The 27,536-nt window shown below is 41.4% G+C and overlaps 2 protein-coding genes across 2 annotated transcripts in view; both read left to right on the top strand.

Annotated features, from left to right (window-relative positions):
- The window catches only part of LOC145459356 (uncharacterized), a 155,737-nt gene that overhangs the window by 53,965 nt on the left and 74,236 nt on the right, over positions 1–27,536 (top strand). The gene's annotated exons all lie outside the window — the stretch shown is intronic.
- Positions 16,823–23,725, top strand: LOC145459173 (uncharacterized). The gene is made up of 4 exons (XM_080337806.1): positions 16,823–17,795; positions 18,174–18,364; positions 21,584–21,755; positions 22,934–23,725. Exons 1-4 carry the CDS (start codon positions 17,330–17,332, stop codon positions 23,107–23,109), a joined length of 1,005 nt encoding a protein of 334 aa, XP_080193932.1. The 5' UTR covers positions 16,823–17,329; the 3' UTR covers positions 23,110–23,725.

The following is a 27,536-nucleotide window of genomic DNA, read 5'->3' as shown; positions in this document are numbered from 1 at the left end:
GGGATGCGCACCCCCTAGGGGGCGTGAAAGCATCTACAGCGGGCGCGAAACTGCGTTTTGGTCTATAATCCCAATTTTATATAGTGCGGCCCGCGAGTGGATTCAGATGTTGAATGCGGGTCGCGAGATAAAAAGTTTTCTCACCCATGCTCTATTCAAATCGAATCAGCCAACATTACACACATTTTTTAATCACAGATTTCCATTGACCGTATCTGATTGCGAGTGTTGTTAACAGTCAACTGCATGCACAGCAAAACTAAATTCATCTAAATTCATTCTCATTTACTGTAAATTATAGACCAAAGCCCTTAATCGTAAGCATAAAACAATCAATTAGTTCAGGGGTCGTCAAATCAAAACGGGTCCCAGGCCACTTTTCAAATTTAGTAGCCGCCGCGGGCCGAGATAAAATTGGCCACAACGTTAACAACAACGTTATACCGCTGTGCTCTATAACATGAGCGACGAGCATAGTTGCCCAAAAGAAATAATATTTTATTAAAGAAATACGAATACAACAAAAACATCATGATCATCACTTTCATTCCATTTTGAACTATTAGCTGCGCACGATGCCTGACAACACTTTTCAGCCAATAAACCAGTGGTTCCCAACCTTTTTCGACCTATCGCCCCCTTATCAAGCTCATCACAAACTTTCGCCCCCCAATATTTACGGATTCGAAAAAGAGGACATATATATATATATACGGGAAATATATTCAATTATTTCTGATCGCTGGTGAATTGACTAAAAAGGTCATTTATCCCAGTAGGTGCGAGGAAACCGGGTTTCCCGTCTACTTTCCGTTGGGTTGACCTTTTGGAGTCAACTTTCTCGTCATATGCAGAACAAGCAGTTTTCACGTGCATTTTTGGCCGTGGTACCGTAATTAAATAGGAGGAGATGAGGTACAGATGAAACCCTGAGACTGAAAATACTTGAAAAATTCTCTATGAGAGTCCTTTGATTACACTCCGCAAATTTTTCTACGATTTCATGCTGGCAGTATATTTCCTCACATGCAAAAAACGTCGACCGGCATGAGTTATGGCGTCTGTGACAAATGTTTTCTGTTTATATAGGGTGTAAAATAAATTTCGATTGACCCATTCATTTTTCTTTGTAACATTCAACACGAACAAACCTACAATAATTTTATTGTGATTGTAGGGCTTGTACCGGGCTATATAACGGGACGTATTTTTATTCAATACCATCCTTGGTTGGATTTGTTTTGAATTAAAATACATAATTTATACAGTCGAGGGCAATACCAGAGCCAATTCAACCACAATATTTGGACTAACTAGTCATGCAACAACAGAAACACGCCTACACACATAGACGCTGTATTTAATAATTACCTGTGATGTTTTATCGCTATAATGTGCTATTTTGAAGTCAAAATCTCGATTTACGGGCAATGCGTATGTACCCTCAAATTTTTAAGCTTGTGTTTATATCGAAACGTGATTTCATGGCAACATTTGAGGTATTATTTATTCTATTTTCTCGACGGTGACGACCAAACAGTGTTTTGGCTTGCTGTAGCTTAGATTATTCTACACACCAAGAAAAGTTGGGACATTTAATTGTATGAGCGAATGTCTCACAGGCTCCCAGGTTGCTATTCCTTCCGACCCACCGGGTGGGGACCGATTATACGTTCAAGCAATAAATTTTGAACGTCTATAATTATTTTTGCAATTGGTGGAAATTCATTATTCATACATACATATCCGGTGAGTAGAGCTGTGTTGAGCCAGCAAAAGATCTTCTCTTAGCGGCTGATGATCTGGCGGTCATGCAGAGATCATTTTGCAATTCTTGATCCATCGGTACCACATCTCCCCTATCTCACAGGACGTTCTAACATTTTCGCCTCAATCGCGCCCCCTCCAATCGCCCCTTTCGGTGTTTTAGCCCCCTTGTTTCTCAAACCCCCCCTGGAGGCGATATCGCCAATGTTGGGAACCACTGGACTAAACCATTAATTTGGCGTCAGCTAGACACCGTATCTGCTGGAAACCTATCTCTTCGTGAAGCTTGATCTTGTGGCGAATCTCAAAGTCATTGGCTAAGTGTCTCGGTCTTGGCAGTGTCATTTAGGGATGGTGTGAACGTGAGGTTCCCGTTCGCGTTCTGTGTGTGAACCTCGGAAATTTAGGTTCTGCACTATGAACCTTTTTCATATATTACAATTTTCACGTCATTATAACATTTTTGGTCGAAATTTATTGCATTTCAACTGCGGGCCACTCTATGCATGGCGCTGGCAGCATAGAAAATCAACACTAAACGAGCATGCACCTTGAAAATCTCAAAAATTTGCTTTGTTACAATTGCTCGAGATGTCCAGATCTCCGTTTGTGAATATTTAGTGATTCTCTGCTGTGAACTTGACCCGAAATCACACAACCTCAAGAGCGAAATACGCCATGTAGTTAGTCAGGAACTGATGCTTATTCGACCAATCAATGAAATTGATATCGTTGTCTAAAGTAAAGAACTAGTAGGGTACTGCTGCATAACTTGTTTGAAGTAATATCGGTAGCAAGTATGGAAACCCGTTTTACACTCTGCTCAATATCAACGTAGCAATACTTAGATGCCTTATGTACTGTCTGATCTGGCCTAGACAGTCGAAATCGTTGACACGGCGACGGAAGATATTGAGTTGATGGGATTCCTATATCATGTGATTGCCCCAGTTGATACATTTGGCGAAAAATGGCTTCGCAGTAGATGATGTGGTGGTAGGACATCTCCCTAATGAGTATTAAGAGCAAATTAACACCGAAAACTTCGACATATTGGTTTAATTGTCCATTGGCGCCTGAATGACTGGCACCGAATGTTCCTGTCTTGGCAATCTGAACCGCAGAAGACGAATTCCATCTGGCAGGGAAAAATTACATGCCAGTGAAGAAATCCCAATTTGAAATCGTGTGCGTCTTTTAGTTTAGTACGATTGGGCGACAGGGATATCTAAAGCTAGATATTCCTGTTGGACGATATCCCTGTTGGGCGATTCTATATTTTTTGATATAGCAGACAGGAGGTCACGAAATAACATCATGCAACGAAGTCATACCACCGGGTTCGCCCGCCCGAATATGTTTAATTATTAGTTACGGGTCCTACAGTTTCCAAGACACCTCACAATCTTCGCTCTACGTTTTGACGAGTCTGCGCACACTCAACAACTCACTGCGCAGACCCTTGGACAACAGTGCGTAACGACTAAAAAAGGTCATAACTTCGGATTTGTTATGCGCAACGTAAATTTTCTGTGCGCAGAGACCGTGTCAGCACTGCGCACGTGCGCAGCTTAGAGGGAACATTGCACCTCACTCAGCTTTAACGGTAAATCTGGTAACGTGAGCAGAGAGGACAATAAATTGATTGCAATATATATGCAATTCCCGATCTTACTGACCGATTTTATCATGAATTATCGAAAGTTTTCGCGCTTCGCACTGGCTCGCTAAACAGTACAGCTGATTTCGGGGCTAAAGCAAACAACGTGATGGGGGCGGTTGGTTTATCACCCTATGGGAGCCCAAGACCCAAGTTTTTTTCGAGGGGCCTGACGAAGTGCCTTTTCGTTCCTGCCAACGGGTATACGCCAGAAGATGTATAATTATTATTGAGGGATCCTACCTATATATATGTGAAATCCTACTCATAATGTCCGTTAACTAGAACTCGACGATTATCGGTTCGCAGATTAAATCGAGTCAATATCACACTTTGAAAGAAATCTAGTAATCAGCCATTTAGAGGCACACAATTATCGGCCAAAATCCCCGGAATGAAACGTTTCATAATTACCGTCGTTAGGTTTTGACACAATGAACATTACTTCGTCCATTCTAACACAAGACGGGTGGTCAGCTCAACACTGATTGTCGTGAGACAAAGACGATCCATGCATGTGCAATGTGGATCAACAATCGACAATGAACTCATATTAGGCCGTGTCAGCTTCATAGTCGCTTTCATATGGGTACAACTCGTTGCATCTAGTAGCCTACAACAGATTGGTACTGAAAAGTTCAGCAGAAAAAGTGAAATTACTCACTAAAGTAAACGAAGAAACAACAGCTGTCGTCTTGCCATATTTAGATGTCAATAGAAGCCGCAAGAGCCGTATGCGACTCTGAGAGCCGTGGTTGGGAATCACTGCTGAAATCTATATTCATTTAATCGAGAGGGTTGTTTAAGGGGAGCTGTGACCACGGAACAATGTGAGCGGTCTATAGAGCAGATATACATGGCTACTAGATTACAACTAGTTAATTACGACAACGTAAGTTCTGATCACTTCGATTACGGTAAATTTATTTCTGATAGCAATGAAGGCTCAGTATAACGCCCCATCGAGAAATCTACTCAAGTAGAAGTAAAAGTAGCGACGAAAAAATCTACTGAAGTACGAGTAGAAGTGCTTTTTCCATAAGCAAGCTAAAACTACTTGAAGTAGAAGTAGAAGTGAATGACTTTAGAACTACTCAAGTAAGTAAGTGAAAAAAAACGTAATTCGTTCGCATGCACTGTAAAAAGATGCAAATGGAGCTATGCGAAAGGTGCAAAGCTTAATTCACATTGATGCATACCAGGAGGTATCCAATTTTCGACAGCATAAGCATTAGGGTTGTCCAAAATTTGGAAAATCTTACAAATCCCCCGTTGTAATGTCTTATTCTATAGATTATTGATAAAAAACGACAATGGGCCTAAAAGAAGCTCACAGGAAGGCCGTTAAGATTTCGTGCAAAGCGTTTGAAAGTAGCTGCCAAAGAATGGGCGTACCACCGACCATCGAACGGCAAGAAGACTAGTAATCACAAAACCACGGCTCTTGATTGGCTGATCGGCTATGCTTCAATGACCACTGCCGCAGCAGCTTGCTGATTATGTGATCAAGGAGTCTGCTACCGGTGGCGATTCTGCAAGCGCATTGTATGTAAGCTGACAGTTAATGATTTAGGATTGATTCAGGGTATGTTGAGGTACGAAATACATGATGGACAAACAACAGCTGCTTCACAAAAACGTCTAAAGCATGACCGCTTAATGTGAAGGACACCGCCGTAGCCTATATGCCTTGTTTTCAACGAGGGAAAGCATAGGCGCTTATGCAAGTGGCGACGGATTCCAAGTTTCAGAAAGGATCTATCATTATTGAATACAAATATAAAGCTCAACAATGACACTACTTTGTCTGTGTGATCTTATTGGGCTCAGGTTGTAGTACATAGTTGAAGTTTTGAACGCATTAATCGTCAGCCTACATACAATGCGCTTTCAGAATCGCCGCCGGTAGCAGACTCCTTGATCACATAATCAGCAAGTAGCTGCTGCCGTGTTCATTGAAGCATAGCCGATCAGCCAATCAAGAGCCGTGGTTTCGTGATTACTAGTCTTCTCGCCGTTCGATGGTCGGTGACACGCCCATTCTTTGGCCGCTACTTTCAAACGCTTTGCCCGAAATCTTAACGGCCTTCATGTAAGCTTCTTTTAGGCTCAGTGTCGTTTTTTATCAATAATCTATAGAATAAGACATTACAACGGAGGATTTGTAAGATTTTCCAAATTTTGAACAACCCTAATAAGCATTCTTCCGCATAATGGGATGAAAATGATACTATATTGATACGGAAATACGATACTGATCCTCTGTTTACTCGAATAGCCCGTTTAAAAAAATGTCATGGTATAGGGCCCGTCCCTATATTATAAGGCCGGCAGTTTAGTCGAAGAGCAATACAGAGAGGTTGCATCGGATACGATGTAAACACTTCGTGCGATTAGTAAACGTTAATAAAAAATATGGTGGATCGTAAAAATGCTATATTGTGTAGCTTTATTTCCGGAAATTATAGTCATTACTACACTTGCTTTTATTCTTCAACATGAATGTTCTCCAGACAAAAGAACTGATACTAATTAGAACGCAAAGTATGATATTGGGAATTGAAAGATACAGATAAGTACTACTTTTAAATGCGGAAAATGTATTGGATGTCTTTAGTCCAGAAAGTTTCAAAGGTGGTAAACTAAAACAGGTCTACAGCTAAAAAAAAAGTTGGAGTCCACTTTTCCATATTAGGACACGCCATGGACTGGTAGATTACGATATGATAAGTAAATGCTAAATTAAGAAACATCAGTTTCAAACTTTATGATGGGCCATATAGGCTATACCAGTGGTTCCCAACGTGGGCGATATCGCCCCCCAGGGGGCGATTTGGCGGTCCAGGGGGGCGAAAATGACGAAGGGGGCGATAGGGGGCGAAAATGGACAAAGGGGGCGACAGGGGGCGAAATTAGCCAAGGGGGCGATAGGGGGGCGATGACGCGCCAAAACGGCTGACCTTTTTTTTTTTTTAGTCATCCACACCTAGCAATGCGGAGAGAAAAACATTATTTTGAAGACCTTTTTTTTTTAGTCAACGCGCCGGTGATTACAGTTTGTATGCCCATTTTTCGGTACACAAAATCTGGAGGGCGATGATCGGTGTTAAGCTTGCAAAGGGGGCGATGGTTCGAAAAAGGTTGGGAACCACTAGGCTATACTGTCCTGAAATATTTCATATGGGCGACAATGCGGTGTGAACGGAACCATGCTAACCGCTACCTAAATTATATTCGCCATTACTTTCGTAAAATCATATTGGTCACTCCATATCCAATGTGGGCGAAGCGCGACGAATATTCTGGGCTTTACTCAACTCATATGAGAATTACATATTGATACTTCGTGAAAACAGCCCCGAAATTCATAACTGGAGGAATAAACTACTTCTACTTGACAAACTGAAAATAGCGAAAAGTATGTTAGTAAATCACAAAATATTACGAAGTAGAAGTAGCGGGAAATTATATCTCCTTGAGTAAGTACCCAAGTAGCCGAAAACTGCTTGAGTACTTTGAAGAAGCACTTCGTTACTGACCACCTCTTCCCCTGACCCCAGTAAAAAATATTTAGTGCTCGAAACCATCTTTGAATTTCAGCTTTGGCTTTCTTCTTTTGACATGCCCGTTCATCATTCATCGGTTATGATGACACATAGCAATCACGGGTACTGAGCCACTGATTGACTTGTTTTACGAAATAAGGATTTGGAAACGTATCCCGTATCAATTTGAAGCATGGACAAACCCGTGTAATCTGTAATACGTAGCCTAATGCGAGGGAGTTAGCGTAGTGGTGGCGATACGCCAGGGCGACCCGGGTTCGATTGAAGAAAGAACTGTGACATCGGGCACTAGGCTGAGGCGGATGCCAGTTTAAGACACCGCAACTGCTACCGCAACTGGTCGTTCAGCATCCTCCTATCTGTTCATTACATCTTGTTCAGATACAATGTAATCAGGCGATTATTATCATTATCATGCATTGAATGAAAACAAAGAAGAGATGCCGACTTCTTGAGATTTAAATTGTTACGACATAATTTGCTACATTGACTTTGTTTGGAATCTCGATTACACATGCGTAATCGCCTCATAATAATGAACAGGCTTGAACGTCGAATTTTCGGTACAGTTTACAGCCTATGGTTTACTCCACGCAGCAACATTAAAAAGCAGGTTTTATGATTTGTCCACGGTTCACGGTAAAATCGACATTGGTAAACATAAAATTAAATAAACCGAGAAACTCAGTAAACTGTTCCATGAGATCATCGACATATGCCATTCGAAATACCAACACCTATGTCGGTATGGAACACAGCTAAAATTAGCACATGCCAACACCAGTTTTCGCGGTATATAAGTGTCAGATCAGCGCACATCTCTACCATACTCGACCTTGATAACGTAATTACTGCCCTAATCATTGAGTGTCAACGTTGAAACTTGTCACAGCGTTCGATACTAAAATCAAGCCAAACCGTGCAAAAGCTCGTGACAGATATAGGTATGGAGCATCGTTAAATCAATAGAGACCAATAGAGGCTTTTGCGTAAAATCTGTTAGCGATAAATGACGAGTCAGCTCTCCCTCGACTTGGGAAACGAAATTACCACCCGCATAGTTCAATGACAAACATAAAACTTGGCACAGCGTTCGATCCAGGGCCGTAACAGCACTTCGCCAGCCCCCCTCAAAAAAAAAACTTTGGTCGTGGGCCCCCCATAGGGGTATAGACCGAAATTCTGGGGGGCCTAGCCCCCCAGACCCCCCTACGGCGATACCATGTTTACCGCTATTTATGATTCGCGTTGGGAGTTTGTTTGGTGAATCAGCTTTTGTCGCCTAAGCGCGCGAAGCGCGGGAAATTTCTAGAATTCATGACTGAATCGGTCAGTATGATCGGGAATTGCATATTGTTATCAATTTTTATCTTCTCTCTGCTCACGTAATCAGATTTGCCGGTAGAGCTGAGTGAGGTGTGTTTGAAAAGGTAGGGCCACTTAATAATAATTAAACATCTTCGGGCGTATACCCGTAGGTAGGAACGAAACAGCACCTCGTTAGACCCCCAAAAACGTGGGTTTGGGGCTCCCATAGGGTGATGAAACGACCCCTCCATCACGCTGTTCGCGTTTGTCACGAAATCATCTGTACAATTAAATAGTATATTCATATTGAAATGAACCCGAATATTTTCGGCTGACACTCGTCAGAGGTAATCGTCAGCAACTAGTAGAGAATTGGAAAGAACATTGTATATCAACAATCGTATCACAAAATATGACGTCACCAGCATGAAATTTCGAATGAGAGAGCGTTCAATGTACTATTTTTAGGTGGTACACGAACTCCTTTTGTTGACAGAGTTTTGGTTGGTGTATTTTGATAAAAGTTGATTCCAAGGCACACAAATGGAATTGTGAACGGCCTCGACCTACGATTCGAAATCGGTCGTCTCGATAATTATTCGCACAAATCGGATTATCCAACAGATGTTTGCCGATGGCAGAATTAATGGCCTTTGATCGATCAGCATCAATCTTAAGTGGATGAGTTAAGGGTGAGCTTTTGACATCGCGTGACGCACGTGTTCTGATAAATCTGGGGACATGTTGGTTTATGCGGTCCTGCAGACGTCTTGACGTTCTTCCCACGTAGCCACAATCACAGTGGCACCTATATTGGTACACTACATTACTTTGTTGAAGTGCAGGAAGCACGTCTTTGCGTGTTGAAGGGAGCAGTTGTGTTGTTGTAAAAATCACATTGGTTTTGACTGTGTCGTAACATTTACCGACAGCAGAAATCAATTGTTTTTCAAAGCGGGTGGAAATGGGGCCAATCCACGGTAGATGGATATAAACATCTTTTATTGTTCGTGCAGTGGGCTCTGTTCGTTTTTCTGCGTTGAATTGCGTTAATTTCCTCTCCATGCCGCGGCTGATGACGTGTTCAGGGTAACCGTTATCAAGTAAGATTTTCCGGATGTAGTCAAGTTCTAAACTCAGTTTGTTACCCGAACATATCATCAACGCTCTATGCACGAGTGTGCCTATGAGGTTAATTTTTCTGCGTCGAGGACTGAATGAATTCCAGCGAAGGTATTGGCCTGTGAATGTCGGTTTCCTGAAAACAGTCGTTTCAAATTTGTTGGTATTGCGCTTTTTAACTAATACGTCCAGAAATGATAATGAGTTATTGCGTTCTTTTTCTATTGTGAATTGCAAGGCCGGGTGAAGCGAGTTTAAGCGAATGAGAAATTGGTCACACTCCGATTCATTCCTGAATATGACAAATGTATCATCTACGTATCGGCGGTACAATAGTGGTTTGGCGGACTCACGCTGGGAGAGAAGCTCGCCCTCGTAATACCCTACGAAAATGTTGGCCAAAATAGGTCCCAGGGGACTACCCATGGCTAAGCCGTCTATTTGGCGAAACATGACCTCGTTAAAGCTAAATTCCACGGAGCAAGTTGCGGCTTGTAAAAGTTCAACAAAGACGTTACGCGGGATTGATGGTGGTGGTAACTTACCACCGTACAGCGCGTTGGCACAAATATCAATAGTCTCATGCAGCGGAACGTTCGTAAAAAGACTAGAGATATCGAATGAGCTCAGAAACACGTCTGGATTCGGCAAATCCAGGTTTCGTATTTCACCAGCGAACGTGAACGAATCGCGAACACATTCCGTGCCGTACAATTCCCGAACCGGTTCCAAAATGTCAATAAGCCATTTTGCCAGCTGATGGTGAGCAGACCCGATCATGGAAAGTATAGGTCTCACTGGGACATTGTCTTTGTGAGTTTTTGGCAGTCCGTACATGCGTGGTCTTTGCGATCCCGTCGGTCTGATGGCGCTGTATGTTTCTGCCGTTAGGACACCGTTTTTCTTCAATGTCAGCAAACGGTTTGTCAGTCGTCTTTCAATTTTAGGTGTATTATCAAATTCCGAAACCGAACCAAGCGAGATAAATTTGGTTTTGTCATGCAATATTGATTCCATTTTCGAAATGTAGTCAGCTTTGTTCAGAATGACAACACCGGATCCTTTGTCTGGTTTGGTGATGTGGATTTCAGGGTTGGATCATCTGTACTATATTGTGAGCCAGCGCCAAGCGCGAAAATTTTCGATAATTTACGATAAAATCGGTCAATCAGATCGGCGATTGCATATATATAATGCTATCAATTTATCGTCCTCTATACTCACATAATTAGATATACCGGTAGAGCTGAGTTAAGTATATTGAAAACGGGAGGGCCCGTAAATAATAATTAAACATATTGGGCGGGCGGACCCTTTGATATCACTTCGTTACATGATGTTATTTCGTGACTTCTAGTCTGCTATATCAAAAAATATAGAATCGCCAAAACGTAGGCTTCTAAACTAAGAGACGCACACGATTTCAAATTGGTATTTCTTCACTAGCATAAAATTTTTCCCAGCGGGATGGTATTTTTCTTGTGAGGTTCAGATTGCAAAGACAGGAACATTCGGCGCCAGTCATTTAGGCGCCTATGGACAATTAAACCTATATGTATTTTGTATATATAACGAAGTCTGCCGATCGTTCTGGCACACTTTTTGGAGTCGCATGTTATATGGCCTAAAACTTGATTGTCTGTCTTGGTGGGTCGTGGCGCGGTAATGGCCCAATACCCAATAATATTAATATATGGCTACTTGAATTGAATATATATTATGTCATTAAACCCACGGCCTTGTGAAAGACTGTAAACGACTCTCGGCGATAGCACGTTTATCTGGACAAGGCAATTTTACCTCGAGTCGGCAGACTCACTACCATAAAATCACATGGATGCCATCATGAATATAATTAAATACGATCAAAACCCTCGAAATGTCACTCTCTAGCATCATATAATTGCAAAAAAAATGGTTGCATACTTTACATTTTGGCTTCATTTCAATTTTGACAGTTCACCGGTCCGCCAGACATTTTTGGAAATTTTACCGGTCCGCGAGGCGAAAAAGGTTGAGAACCACTGGTATATACGATACAATGTATGTTGGCCACACATGATAGTCCTAATAATACTCTAAAGTTCAATTCACGTTGACAGAGTCAACTATAGTGTGCAAAGAAAATGCTCTCTATACCCGTTGCTATTGTTACGTGCGTGCGTGCGTGTTTGTGTGTGTGTTTATGTGGGGATGGGGGGGGGGGGCGTGCGTCACCAGCCATGAACCTCACCGCACGTCACTGGGCCCGAGAGCTCAAAAGTTTGCCCACCCCTGGTCTGCACATTTACGAAGACACACGCGCGATTACCGTTACCAGTTAATTGCTCCGGAATGGATGTATCGAAAAGTATTTGTTCACACAAACTAATTATTGAACTCTGGATAACAAATCATGGCGTTACAAACACATGCATCACGCTTAATATGACGTGATGAAACGCTTTTGCAAAATTTTGAGAGTTACCGGTATCAGTTCACAATACGTTTTATGTTGAAGTTATAGGCGATTGTCTTGCGTACTGGTGTGATTTTCCAATAGCAAGTCCTCATGCTATAAACTTCTGGCCAAATGTTATGGAGGCGCATTTTTAAAGGAGATTCAAGAGTTTGGGGTAGTGGGGAATTAAGACTCAGAATAAATCTGAATTGGGGAATGAAGCCAAAAAGGTCGGAAACCACAGCTGCAGACGCTTCGGTAGAAGCGAGCACACATTACCAGCCTTTTCTTGACTTGAGGGTAGAGAAGTGGGTCCATAGAATGCATTAGGGCCCTACGAATTATCGCGCATTATCCCTTAACCTGTTGTAGTTACATTGTTACATCACACTGGCGGAACGAATCGCAAAGTTGCCTCGCTTGCTAGGTAATTTGATGAATAGAGAGAGTAAATCACCGTTTCTTAATTGTGGGCGGCTTTGAGAGAACAGACAGGAAAGCTGGTTATGAGTGCTATCGGGGCAAGCCCGGCTATGTTCTCAAAATCACCGAAGCGTGACCACAATTAACAAACCCCCTCAGAATACATCCCACAACAAGGTTGATGTTTGAAACGGTGAAAAATTGGCACTTCTTCGATAGTAGGTAGACATCGAAAAGTGTTCACCATGATCAACAATGAATGTTTTCCATGAACACGAATAAAAATTTATAAACGTCAAAATATATTGTTTTTGCGTTTGGAGAGGGTTAGGGTCAAATTTGGGTTTAGGGTATCCTAAGATTAGGATTGGAGCATTAGGGTGGGAGGGGGATATTAGGGTTGGGGTTAGGTGGATATTGGGGTTGGCTTGGGGATATTAGGGTTGTGGGAGGGGGATATTAGGGTTGGGTTAGGGCGATATTAGGGTTGCGGGAGGGAGATATTAGGGTTGTGGGAGGGGGATATTAGGGTTGCGGGAGGGAGATATTAGGGTTTTGGGAGGGGGATATTAGGGTTGTGGGAGGGGGATATTAGGGTTGGGGTTAGGGGTATATTAGGGTTGCGGGAGGTGGGATATTAGGGTTGCGGGAGGGAGATATTAGGGTTGTGGGAGGGGGATATTAGGGTTGTGGGAGGGGGATATTAGGGTTAGGTTCAACGTTGGGGTTAGGTTACCCCTAACCGGGGTCTAACCCACCTCTGCCACAGCCCGAATATAGCCTAACCCAACATCCCACAACCCTAATATCCCCCCTTCCACAACCCTAATATCCCCCTCCCGCAACCCTAATATCCCCCCTCCTGCAACCCTAATACCCCCCCTCCCGCAACCCTAATATCCCTCTTCCTAATCTTGGGATACCTAACCCCAACTTTGAGCCTAACCCACCTCAAATCCCCCTTTCTTCAAACCTTAATATCCCTCTTTCTCAAACCCTAATGTCCCCCTCCCATAAGCCTAACATCCCCTCCCAAGCCCTAATATCTCTCTTTCCCCAATCCTAATACCCCCGAACCCGACCCTAATATCCGTCTCTCCAAAGTCACAAAAACACAATTCATTTTGACGTTTATAAATTTTTATTCATGTTCATGAGAAGCATTTATTGGTGATCATGGTGAACACTTTTCGATGTCTACCTACTATCGAAGAAGTACCGAAAAATTACACAGAATACCGTACAAGTATACTTCTGATGTTCTAGCAGAATTTCTGACTATATTTCCCACTCCGAAAATATCTGGAAATTTGAGGTGATAACCACTTTTTAGGCATGCGTATTTTCGGCCGAACTCCTCATGTAAGATCGACGGTACTTGAAAATTGTCATGCCTTATACCTTCAAATTAGGTATCATATAAATTGATTGCTAGCTTTTTGCACAGACCAATATGAGGCCTGGACGTATACGAGCCAAGATAAGACCAGATGAAGTTAGACGAAGCCATCAGAGGCTGCAGATTTCAAAAGGGTTGAGACGGAAAACTGTCCGCGGGCCCGACAAAATCCCTTCGCGGGCTGCATCCAGCCCGCGGGCCGTATGTTGCCCGCCCCTGTCCTAAACTGATATTTTAACTTATCAGTACTATCCTGGTAACCAACGAGACCAGCCGTATAGCCATATCCTTACAATATAATATAATGGCTATGAGTGTTGCTTTCACAACTACATTCATTGCAGTAAAGAATTTATTAACTCGAAGACTTCGTGTGCCCCTTATCGAGAGTTAACGGCACAATAATAAGCATACAGAGAGAGATTAAAACGAAAACCAAAAAGGCAAAGTATGACGTAATAATACAATAATAAAAAATTGACGCTAGGCAAAGTCAGCTGTACCGGTAGTCATAAAGAGACGAGAGAAAATCAAATTATACTATAATACACGGAAGACAACACACAGACAAATAGCGGTATATATTAATGGGAAATTTTGAGATTATATAGAAACTCTTTCTGCCGACATAAATCCGGATTGGTCAATTTTATTATAGTTGACTCCAAGACAGACAGATGGAAGGCAGATCTGCATTTAGCAATCACAGTGAACATACTGTCATTGTAATGACTGCGGCACACACCGGGTAGTTCATTAAATGTTGACCAATTGCGGAGTTGAACGCTGAGACCTGGTTATAGGAAGTAGAGTCAACCGCTTCCTTACACCGACGAACAAGTGCAGATCGATCGATAGGTTTGTTTACTGACCTAATCGATTTAGGCACATGTTGGTTCACTCGTTCAGACAACCGCAAAGATGTGCGACCCACATACCGACTATCACAGTGGCTATGGTGGCTGGCTATGGTGGCTATGATGGCTATGGTGTACCACATTAGCTACGATTGTCAGTTGTTTCTTTTACGATAGTATGTACTTTACTGAAATTGGTACTAGGGCCAACAATTTCCGTATGATAGACCCCAGTCTCGCGAACGTGGTTGAATCAGGTCAAATCACCACAAAAATGATATCAGGTACATTCAGTTTCACGTATAACATTGGCCGCAGCGATTTTCAAGCTAATCAATTTTGCCAATAGCCTGATAAACTGCAGGAACGAGTAACTGCCAGTAATTTTGCGAAGAAATTCTGGTAACTTGACTTTACAGCTAAATTGAGGTAATATTACATATCGAAATGTAAAATTACAAGCTACTCACAGTTATTGGCTGCGACAGGTAATTCGTTGCAAAATTTACAGAGATTTTCCAGTAAATGTACCAGATTTTTTTTCAGTGTGAATGGAGAATTTACCTGTCCCTGTGTTAGATGATCCCGTGTCAGAATCGACCGACCCCTCCATAAGCGCCGAGCAAAAAAGACAGGAATAGCGAAGACTGTTTCAGAGCGTGAAATCACGTTCCGGTTTAGAGTGTCGTATCATGGCATCTACGGTTTACCTTATTTGTGAAGGGACTGACATATGTCTTCCCTTAGAGATACCATTTCTCCCTATAATCGCTCGAGGAGATCCAGCCCAAACGGAGATAAGTGACCCAGAGATGAAAATGGATTTGGATTTGGACTTGGATATAAAATTTCTGATACGTACAATTTTTGTGCCACAGTTTTGAATACATTTCAGCCATTATCGGATTTAGAGAGCTTCTTGGAGATACAGAACTTCAATATACAATTGAATATATTTAGCAATTGCCGGAGTTGCACTTAGATTTAGTCATTTAGACAGGGACGAAATGAATTCGGGATTTGGAATTGAATATACAAATCAGCTCATCAAAAATTACTCCTAAAACATTACACAGTATCAATCGAATGCAAATAGTAATAATTACAGGGAAACAGGAAAACTCTCAAAACCGTCAATGAATGTGGAAATCGGCTTTATTGCGTGCAATGGCGGCGCAGTGACGCATCGTTGCAGAGCGAGGCGCAAATAATTCTGTCGCGCCAATTGTTGGACTGATATTCCGACAATCGCAGCGCAGTATAAAAAATGCGCTATATCGGTTATCTAATTCGCAAAGCAACGGTGTGGTATGAATTGTGAAGATGCGACGAAAAAACTGTAGAGCAGTGCGAATCTTCCTAATGATATCTATTTTATGGATTTTCTATGCCTACTTCCGCTGACGTGCGGTTAGGCTCATGGTTGGTGAAGCACTGAACCACTTGCAGTCTGATTTACAAATTTACAAACCCGAAACGGTAACTTATCAATTGGCTACTGGATGTGTCAGATCTCATCAGCATTCTTTACACACAAACACGCACATACATGTACGTAGGGGTGTTCAAAAATTACTTTCTTTCTCAAATTGTACTGGCTACCTGATAAAATTGTTTGGTTACCTAATTAAAGCCTTCACGCCAATTTTGGTGTAATTATAGCCAACAGTTGCATTGCTACGGCGATTTAAAAACCCGGAAGTTATTCCTAAAAATACCATCATTCACTAGCATCAGTGTTGCTGAAATAACTGTGAATTTGGATTTGAATAAAATATATTTCCGGTGACTAACTCTTTAATTATTTATTACAAAATCATGGAATTAGAAATTTTTCTACTGCAATAACGTCGCTTTTAGTGGTTGGAATTGAGCCAAATTCGGTGTGAATCATCTCTACTGATAGCCAAACAATTTTATGGGGTTGAATGAAGTTGACTGATTTCCAGCAAATCCAGCGTTATCTCAAATAATTTTTCATTAATTAACAATGTTTTTATCAAAACTCAATCACATGACCTTCTGAAGATATAAGCATGTGAAAAAGCATCATTTGTCCGTTTAGGCATGCATGGAACACGATAGCGAAGTGCAATCTATTGATGTGATCACATATGCAAGTGCGAAAGAAGTTTTATCGAACAGCCTTATAGTACAGGGTATAGATAGGTGATTTGGTATTTTATAATTCCGAGAACTCTAATGATGCCCATTGTATATTTTTATAGGATCTGTTTACGGAGATCCTACTTTATTTCTGATGAACCAATAATTAAAGATAATCAATGTATGTGAGCGATTAAACTCAGCTGTTGAATAGAAGAACAAGGGTAGATGACGGTTACAGTTGCAATGAAATAGAGATGATATCAGGAAAAAAGCTCAACCCCACATCATCGCATTATCACCATGCACTGTAATATAATTCTCTTGCGAAACGCGAAAGACAGTTAGCAGGAAGGATTTCCGTACATATCCACCCTTTCACTTTCTATTCTTATGAAGTGTATACTATTCAACTAATGGACTGACGATGTAACTGCTATCAATACCTTGGTAATTTGAAGTTAACGTTATTTACGAAACATTCGGGAGAGAAGGTTTCCTTCATTTGTGTAGTCGTCGTGTAACCGAGATAACAATAAACGCATTGTTACCTGTATATATTGTATACTAACCTACTGTTCACAATCGACTTTTTTATCGTAGAATAGGCTACTCTTGCTGATTGGTGCACTATTGCATGCAAGGGCGTGAGAGATACCGTATCTCGTCGATGCTGGACAGATGGCATTGGATCTAAATATGTCATCGACCGCAAGGGATATTGGTGCTTATTGCCAAAATGCCTTAGTAGAAGAAAGACAGTTTAATTTGGAACAGATATTGACAAGTGCAGATGAATATATCGAATCGATTATGGAAGGAAATGCAGCGAAACGTTCATCAACGTTATGTCAAGTGAAAGACGAGCCGCTACCGCAAATATCAGGCAGTTACGTCGCCGAAATATTAGAAACTTCAGGAGACGATATTTGTATGGAGAGTCGTGACGTTTCGTCTGCGGAAAATAGTAGTAATTACACATATTATCCAGCTGACTACAGTGAAGACCTCGGATACCAAACCTGTAAGCGAAATTGGGAAATATCTTATCACAAGGCGCAAGTGACTACCATAATGACCACCAGTATACAACGAGGAAGCTATTCACCATATTCAGACTTACAGTTTTCGCAGAGATGCACGCGCGGTAAGTGTGGTTTATATTTCTTGGTCTAGTTCTACAAATCTACTATACCTTCGAATGTTCTGGACCTGCAGATTTGCGACCAAAACTGATATCTCTTACATGACTTACAGCAACACTTGGCCTATCGCAGTGATAGCCTATATATAGTCTTTGACAATTATTTGGCGATATATATGCAATATGCCTATAGAGCTGACAACAAAGTCGAAATATTACAATATCACAGCATACGTATATTTTGATGGAATTTCAAGTCGAAAGTAACGAATACGAAATTCCCTCATTAATTTATTACACAGTCGGAATATTAATTTGACCGCAATCCAAGTACATGATACGTCGCGTGCTCTTCTCTATATACGAGCTAAACTTTTAAAGGTGACTTCAAAACTGAACTGTGGGAATCTTTGCGAAAAATTGACTGCAGGAGTTTGAAGCAGTCCGACGACAGCAAACTTGATTGTACCCGTTTCGAGCAGCGACAACCTAGCAATCCACGACCTATGTGTATATCTTACCAGCGAGGTCGGAGAGACAGTATGAAAGACCTGCGTGAAGATGACTACAGAGTAAGTTCAATCAATCCGCGTGGTGCCAGTACTAGAACTAAATTAAACAATACCCGCTTATAGGATTTTACACAAACGCACAACGTTCGGTCTAACGGCTATGGAAACATGCGAATTCTTTTTTATGTACGCTGTACACAAAAATCGTTCTTTCGACCGATTTCCGCCATGTTGCAGGGAGCAATCGGATGAACAGTCCTTTCTGGTACAAAATTCTGCATTATAACCCATTTTCGTCGCTTAGTATGAACCAGATATACCAATTCATAGGATATACGTACTGCCCATTGGTGGAGTATGTTCTAATTGCGTGTAGGCTACTGCTAGACCATGGCTACATTGCTGATACACAAAAAAAGCTTTATGTTAAGTAGCATTGTCCCATGAACAGGATTACAGATTGTACGTACATTTTGTACAATTATAGCCTACACCTACTGGTCAATATCTAGCAAATATTTGTTGTTGATGAAATCACGGAATGTTTTTGTTTACGCTATCAATTTGGATTGATTGTGATTTCCAAATTTTTAGTATAAATTCTGAACTCGGCGTTTCCGATAGCAATCGCCAATTTCATACTGTTTGCAATCCTTGAATTTGGATTGCGATATCAATAAAAAATCTGTACGGTGTATGCAATGAGGATTGATTCCGCATGCTATCGACAAACACAAGCGTTCGATATTGCGGCACGCAAATCCTAATTGGGGAAAGAACCTAGAAATGGATATTAGTTTGCGCTCGAGATTTACCAAACCACGATCTGAGATATCTATTTCACCTACTGACATAGGTCATTTCAATTTCATCACATTTTTACGGGTCTGGTAGGACCGCAGCCAAACTGCTCTCCCTGTGGAATTAAGTGTGCCTAAACTGTGGTATTTCACACAGTGTCGCCACACCCCCGATAATAGGGCTACTATATGTGGGCACATAGCACCCTTTTTGAAGGTATTTCTCTCGTGGTATAGTTTCACTCGTGGTGCGTCCAGTCAGGTTGTTCGGAAACACCGAGTAAATCCTACATGACTACGTGCATACCTTGCTACGTTACTACGTACATGCGTAATTTGGATTAAAATGTCGTGCTCGATTTATACCGCGGTATAAGTCTCAGATGTTCTGGTTTCGTGTGTTATGGTCGTATATTCACACCCGTATATCAGGGTGGTACATGGGCGAGGAATGAGGATAACAAACACTTTCGCTAAGAGTGTATTCCAAGTCGTTTCGACTCTTTCATATCGTTTCGCTTTCTCACAATCTTACGCTGTTTTGACATAAATATTATCCAAAAACACAACTCCACTGGGCCTGGAGTAAAATTATATTATTGCTATAATCAATTATGGATCGCATACTTAGGCGCGATACAGCTAATAACAATTAATTCACAATAAATGCCATAAGACTGTATGTCGTTCAATCACCAAGCCGCATGCGTAGCCGCTTGAGAATGTCATATATGAGAGTTTTCCGTTTCTCGAAATTGGAGTTGCGTCGTTCGACTACCGAGTCAGAATATCCACAATAAATACCCAATACGGAAACTATGAACTCATGTACTGAGTTTCGGACCCCTATCCGGTAAAAACCACAGCGATATCTCCGGGACGTTTGCGAAATTCATGTCGATTCAATGACCAGCAGACGAGATCAGAAAATTTAAAGAACTGAAGACTAATCAATCCTGTATTACGTATAGATTATTTTTACTGTCGTGTTTACTTGTATTGTGTATTTGGAGACAACGCGTCTCCCAGTAATAACTCATTTTGCGGGAACGACGACGAGGTGACTTAACGAGGAATTTAACCCCGTGTTAAATCCGACTGATAGAGCGATAATTATTTCAGTATAGAACTATGCGGCTCTCATCAAAATCCCAATGTGATGGAAGTGCTGTTAATACATCTTATTCGAAGTAGCAGGGAATTAGGTGTACGTCACGAGTAATTAGACGATTTACGTCGGAGGTAAACGACTGCAATGCAGGTGACTGTGGTTAATGCGTTACGCGCAATTAAATACGGGTTCGGACACAATCGTTCCAAACAAGTTGATAGGAGCAAGTCTGGCACGCGACATTCGCACGTTTGAACCCTTTCATCTTATTATCGAGTACGACGCATAGCGATATAGGCCTATCGGCCATGAGACATAGCAAATTGATGCCTTCCGCAGTATCAAGTTTCAACAAATGTCACGAGGAAGTGAAAGCTCCTAATTTGATAAACGATGGAGCTTAGCGGCTTTTTGTCCACTCACCGTAAGCCTTTTGGCGAAGCTGCAATAATTCTAGGTTGAATGCAGTCTAATATCGCGAAATTCGAGGTACACTACAATGGCTGCATACAATATTCCCTTTAATTTTTCACGAGTGTGCGCAAACTCACCTACTCACTGCGCGGTTCCTTCGACAAAAGTGCGTAACATAGGGTTGTCACAGCTGGACTCCCGATTACCCGCATATTTACCGTAAAAAAGGTCATGACTTTGACTACAAAGATGATCTTGGTCGCTGCCTCATGGTAGTGTGGAGCTTGGTGAATTAGCCTTGTTGTTGACGGAAGCTAGCAGTGCTCCGCAAATTCACCCTCCAAATTCACCGAATGTCTATCGATCATCGTGTATTTTTAATCATAATTCCTAATTAAATTATACTCCGCGGCGACCTACTCGCCACAAACCAACTAAAGAGACGGCTCCACCACTGACTCTAGTAAACAAATAGTGATCTGAATCTTCTTGACATTTCGGTCATAGGCCCTCAGCACCTTTTTTACGTGCGTCTCATTCGTACTCATGCGGCGCTCGTAGCCTACGTTATCGCAATACTTAAATGAACAGGCTTCATAGCGAACGAATGTCCGGTTCAGTTTATAAGACTGTGATTATATAGTCCACGGCTTAACATTCAAAGTAGGTTTTATGTTCCGAATTCCAGGTAACTGTTCGCGGGCCGCTCAGAATCGCATCGCGGGCCGCACAGGTCTGGATTATAAGGTATAGAAATGATGACATAATTAGTAAATGCCGCTAGAAATTTTTCCATCGTAATAGATATTGTCTGAGTTTATGACATCAATGAATTGAAGAGCGAAAAGGTTTCATTCTCGCCCACCGCGCATCTTTTACAGCTGTTACTACATCGAATCCCCAATGTCGAAAGAATTTTCCCTATGGTCACAATTATTATATTCGTATCACTAGGAGCCAAGCCAAATACAACCGTCTGCGGATGTCCCCGGAATTATACAGACAAACACCGGCAAACCGATCAATAGCAAACGGAAAACGACAATCCACGTCTGCCAACATGATGGATGCGGCAAAACATACACTAAAAGCTCTCATCTCAAGGCACACGCGAGGACACATACCGGTGTGAAACATGTTATAATTTATTGCGTGGAGTGTTTGCATTGCATTTTATAGCTTTCCGTACACAACACATGTATAGTAGGCCGTGGCTGTTGCATTGGAAATAAGTTTAGACTAATAAAAGAGCGATGTAATTTGATTAGGTCCCGACCGATTATAGCGGCAATTTCCTTTAGGTCACAACACGGTTGCCGGTGGCATGGATTCGGAGAATTTTATAATCTGTGACTTATATGCCGGAAATACAATGATAGATTACTCAATTATATATTAGGCCGACAGGTATCCAGATGCAGCTTTTCTAGTGGGTCCATCTCTAAGCATAGCAATGGCTGTCTGGATGTTCAAATAAATGCTCTGAAGTTTCGCAGATGCGCCTAAGGCTAGATGCCATATTTTGTGAACATCGGCCGAATATATCGAGGTTATCAGTGTGGTTTCAAGTTATCGGTAAAAATCCGACATATGTCGGGCTCTAAATATGATAGCAAAAACATAATCGCAATCGTGCCTCTATCATATCAAATATGTGGCGCGACCAAGTAAAATCCCGGATGAGTTTGAACTATTTTGAGAATAAATGCTTCCCTTTAATACAGTGGATATCATTCGGTAGGTAGTGTTTGCAGGACAATAATAGGTTTCGGGACAATAATATGTTTCGAATATTATGAAATTTGTGTGCAATTTCGGTTCGCTCGTCATACTATTTCACTATTTATTTACTTCAAGGTTTTCGAATATATCTCATTCTAATTAGAGGTGGGCAGGATGATTTGAGTACTCGAATCTGAATAAATATTAATGCTATTGATGTGAGTCTAGTAGTGACATATGCTTTTTCCGAGTACTGAATGTATACGCACCTTGTCACTTAGAGATTATTTATCAACGAGGATTCTAGTTTTGATACTGTTTTCCACTGTGTAAGGCTGTGAATCTCAATTGGTCGTATCGCGGCATCCGAACCATGTTGTTATTCTTGTGGCTGCTTGTGATATTCATGGTGTTTGTCGACTACAATGATCATTCACCCCAGGCCAATACTCGTTATTTGTGATTCCGTAACTGCCGATATGTAGCACGACCGACTGGTAGCGAGGAGGAGCCTATATAAACCTCCAACAATTAGGTGGGGAGGAAATACCATGGGTTACTGACATCATAACATGCATTCAGGTGAAAAACCATACAGCTGCACTTGGCCGGAATGCGAATGGAGGTTTGCTCGTTCCGACGAACTGACCCGTCACTTCAGGAAGCACACGGGATATCGTCCATTCAAATGTGTTCTTTGCGATAGATCGTTCAGTAGATCGGACCACCTCTCTTTGCACATGAAGCGTCATAACTGAAACGCGCGTCGGGAGGATCTCCTCAGGCATTATATTGTACCATGAGGAAAAAACCGTGGCGCGAGTAATATTCGACGTAATATGCTCAAACATCGCATGATGCGCCATCGCTTGTGTCTCGATTGCCCTGTTAGCCATAGAGATGGAAGATGCTGCAAACGTGTCGGACATATCCATGCAATATCGCGAAGATATATGTCTACGCAGTGTTATATATTTCCACATCATAGGTTATCGACGTTTCCTATCGAATCGAAAAAAATTGTCACATATGTTACTCAAGTTTTACAGCTGGATGTGCAGTGCAGTCAAATTGGGTTAATCGGCGTATGCAGGATTGATATTGGGTATTAATATTGGTGTAAGTACTGGATGTTGGTATTTGATATAGGCATATACTACTATTTGAAGAGATGCAATTGAGAACCTCCAAATGGGTGTGAAAAACTACCATGGGTTACATTCAATGAAGTGGCAGAGACGTGAAATCGTTACCATGAAATGAACACGAATATATTACAATATCGCTATTCGTCTCGCACACCAAGCTGCAATTTTCTCGTTGTCCGACTCTGTCGCATACCTTCAATTTAATACAGTACAGTTACAAGCGTCATTATTTTGCATGTGTGAATCCTTGTTGCCTAGAGATGATGCATTGTGATACTTCACGGCAAGGATTTCCATAACTGGGTACCGCAGCACAGCTGTGTGCTGCCACAGATTCTTAGGTGTGCCGCGAGTCTTTCGGAAAAATACTGCATATTATTTAAGATGAGGCATGCAGACAAGTATATGCGTCCAACTTCTTCAGCAGGCTGATAGATAAGAACATGTGGCCATTCCACGAAACCAGTCATGGTATTGACGATGAGTAGTAGTTGACATCATAATTCGGCTGCTAAGTCTCGAAGAAGATATCTGTTTCGTTTCAAATCAACCCATCCGTGCCGCAAATCATGAGCACAGTGTTTGTACTTCTTCAACTTACACTTCAACAATACTTCTCATGTATTGCTGTAACAAATATAGGTGGGTAGTTCATTCGGACGCCATGCATAAATCAAACAATCGTTTTGTATAAGAAGGCAGCTCATTGATTTACGAAACGACCGTATTGGAAAATGCCGTTTTCACAAAACGTTATCGGTTTTGGAAGTTTTCTTTTCAAATCCTATTCCATTACCGCAATCGATATTTATTGTCTTCTGCACCGTAATGGATATGGATATATGTGAACAATGAACATGTTTATTCTTCGTTTTGACTAAAATTTAAAGCTGTAACCTAGAGCTGAGTACTGCTTAGAAAACGACAAAATGCGGATATAGGCTATTTGTCAACAGTTAAACCTTGTTTCAGTCTAATATATGTTCGTATAAACAAGCATATCTGTCACATTACCGCGTGAATAGATTTCAAGTAACTTTTTTGTAAGTGTACCGCGATCGTTTTATAATTCTTCTACCCGTGTGCCACAAGCCAAAAATGTTTGGGAACCACTGCTTTACGGTATTAATCAAGCAATATGTAGGCTACCTTCGAAATGAATACTTCCACGTAAATCTGACACTCGGGGCTCAGAGAGGTTATAAATGAATAGTAATATAATGCAATTACCAATATTATTGACGAAATTCAGTTTTGCAAATTGACCAACGGTTGGACAGGGGAATTGCTGTTTTGGCTGAATTGCTGATTGTAGCTACAACCCACACTAACATGTCAGGCTATATAAGCGGATGGTTATGGCGGCAGGTCCAAATGCTCAGTAACGAACTGTGAAATAACGATTGACGCCCGTTTCAAGTAGTTATATGAGAATAAGATATAGTTAACATAAAAATTCTGCCTCCAACTTAATATATATACAGCGAGCTGCTGTTACGAGAAACGGCTAAGCACGGCTCGGTTATGATATATATCTGTAGCTGTTTATTTGTAATGCTTCGTTGTGGAAACTGCAGTGTTTTATTCGACGAGTACAAAATTCCGAATCTTCGTCAGGTGCACGTGCGTATGTAGGCCGCCTGCTCGCCAAGCAGCAATGGTAAACTGCGTTTAACTAAGCACAACCAAACATCAATACATAAGTTACTATTTGAAACTATAGGCAGAGTGGTGATCAATATCCTGCTGCGAGGTAGCGGCTTCTGTAGTGTTTTGATAACCTGATATACACCACGATAGGTGTTCTTACACTCACACTACAATATCCATCGCATGTCTGTTTGCTATGTGTGGATACTGGATACTTCTTACGCAATGACGAGCGGAGCTAATACTTCTGAAGTAATAATGAGTCAGTGGCGTTTGAAAACAGACGTTTGTGCTATCGCTAAAGTGGTATATTATCTCATTCTTGTTCACGAATATTCAGTTTATGTCATAGTCCTTGTACAAACAAAAAGCAATCGTTCTTTCACAAAAAAATCGATTAGATATGGGAAGTAGTCGATTACGATTACTTCGGATTTTTTCGAATGTAATCGATTGCGATTACGATTACTTCAAAATGCTGTAATCGTCGTAATCGATTACGATTACTAATCGCGATTACCCTATGTCTGGTTATAAGTGCTAAGAAACATGTCCCCAACTGAATCAGCTAACCTTTTGAGTTTCTATATTTGTAAATCCGCCTCACCAACCAAGAAGCTCACCTCACATTACTGGTGTCCGCACGCAAAAGATAGATATATCCAAAGGAATTTTCTGGATAGTATCCGCTGTGAACATAGATCATACGCATACACAAACGTACTTCCTTCCATGCTTGTGAGCTTTCGGTCGCGACGTAGACCACGCGTTGAGCTTTGTGGCCCAGCACTTCTCGACTTCGATAAAATATATCTACCAAGTCCATGTATTATGTCACTTCATGCTTCGCAGCCTCTCGGCCTATCTTGTCACCCCAACGAATATGAATTCTAGAATGCGACTTACAGTAAAACTCGATGTCTATATGAATTTCAGTAACGGATGAAAGTTTACATTGCCACAAACGTGTTCGAATTTACAATGTAACTTTGACCGTACGTACGACTTGGCCGATTCATTCTCAAAGACTTAGGTATACACGTTGGGTGAATACACAAATTGGCCAAGTCGAGTCGAGTCATTTTTCCGTATCTTAGGAACCCTGGCTGGGACTTACCCAACCACGTTCCCATTATGGCCGATACGGTTCCCAATAGATTGAACCTGCTGCTCGAACCAGGGCTGTAATCGAAAGGCGTAAGCGATGAACTGTGCAATTCACCAAGCGAAGGGATCAGGTACTGACCAATCGACATCCGATATATTACGTCCCGATCGGACGATTCGCTCGTTTTGTGTCTTTTCTGGATGAAAATTGAGAAAGGTTTTTCACGTTCGGAACAGAATTATGGCTTTATCTCTCCTTATATAGTGTACGAAACTCTTCACGCAAAATTGGAAATTTTACCAGCTGATGGTGAATTCTAATCTGTAGCAGAGAGATAGATAGAGAGAGAGAGATTTGATATTCTTTTCGCCTGCATCACCGAGATGCTATAAAACTGTAAGGTCACCTAGTCTGCAACAGCGTTGGGATGACTCGAGTCAACTTTTACGGATGACTTGACTTGACTCTCGAGTCATTTTGCAAAAATGACTTTACTTTACTCGGCGCTTCAGAAATGTAGATTGACTCGTGAGTAGGAGCAAAATTCACAGGTCAATGTCAAGTCATCAAGTAAATGGTGTCGATTAAATCACTGTATCTTGTGTACGTTCGGATTGTTCGCGATACGCCGGTGTCACTTGTGAGCAACCAGTTATTCACTGGTTGTACGTTTCACTGATCCGCCATTGCTACATCATAAATAAATTGACCGCAAACGAAATGATCACAGTTTACGTTGTCGTAGTAGATTAATCTAGTAACAAGGTATATCTGTTTCTTATAATGCTCAGTGCTTTCATTGCGTAGTGCTAACCTTTACCAACCCTCATGTATGATTTAAATCAGTGTTTCCTGAACTTTTTCACACAACGTCCCTGTGAGTCGCAAACCAGATATCGAATGCCCCTTAACCTCCTACTTCCGACAAAGAATTGATTGCATAATGCACAGTCACAACCTTATCGTGTAGACTAAGTGTGTTGATCAAATTGGTTGGCAGTCCCATATACGCTATGTGCGCTATGTCAGCATCACATTTGTAGGACTGGCACAATCTGTGTAAACAATCGTACAAGCCAATTTCTCATCCAAATCGTTGCACTTCGCTTTGTGCGATATGCGCTTAAAACTATATCGTCCTCGTTGTACATGCCTTTGAATGTTTGCTCATGATCAGTAAGGGTCACTTAGTACTTAGTCTATTCGTTGTTTGATTGATTTTTTTATACTCTAATTCAGTGATTTTCAACCTGTGTGACAATATGCACTAGTGTAGTGG

This window comes from Botryllus schlosseri, chromosome 16, assembly GCF_051294905.1.
Source record: "Botryllus schlosseri isolate E-star chromosome 16, Bs_hap1, whole genome shotgun sequence".
Classification (NCBI taxonomy): Eukaryota; Metazoa; Chordata; class Ascidiacea; order Stolidobranchia; family Styelidae; genus Botryllus; species Botryllus schlosseri.
The sequence above is the reverse complement of the archived record's forward strand: the minus strand, read 5'-3'. Positions and strand labels throughout refer to the sequence as shown.

Excerpts from the sequence above, each read along its gene's own strand:
- LOC145459173 (XM_080337806.1), top strand. The coding sequence starts at position 17,330 with ATGGCATTGGATCTAAATATGTCATCGACCGCAAGGGATATTGGTGCT. Across the intron at positions 18,365-21,583 it reads TGCGTGAAGATGACTACAGA|GAGCCAAGCCAAATACAACC; the intron begins GTAAGTTCAATC and ends TCGTATCACTAG. Across the intron at positions 21,756-22,933 it reads ACACGCGAGGACACATACCG|GTGAAAAACCATACAGCTGC; the intron begins GTGTGAAACATG and ends ACATGCATTCAG.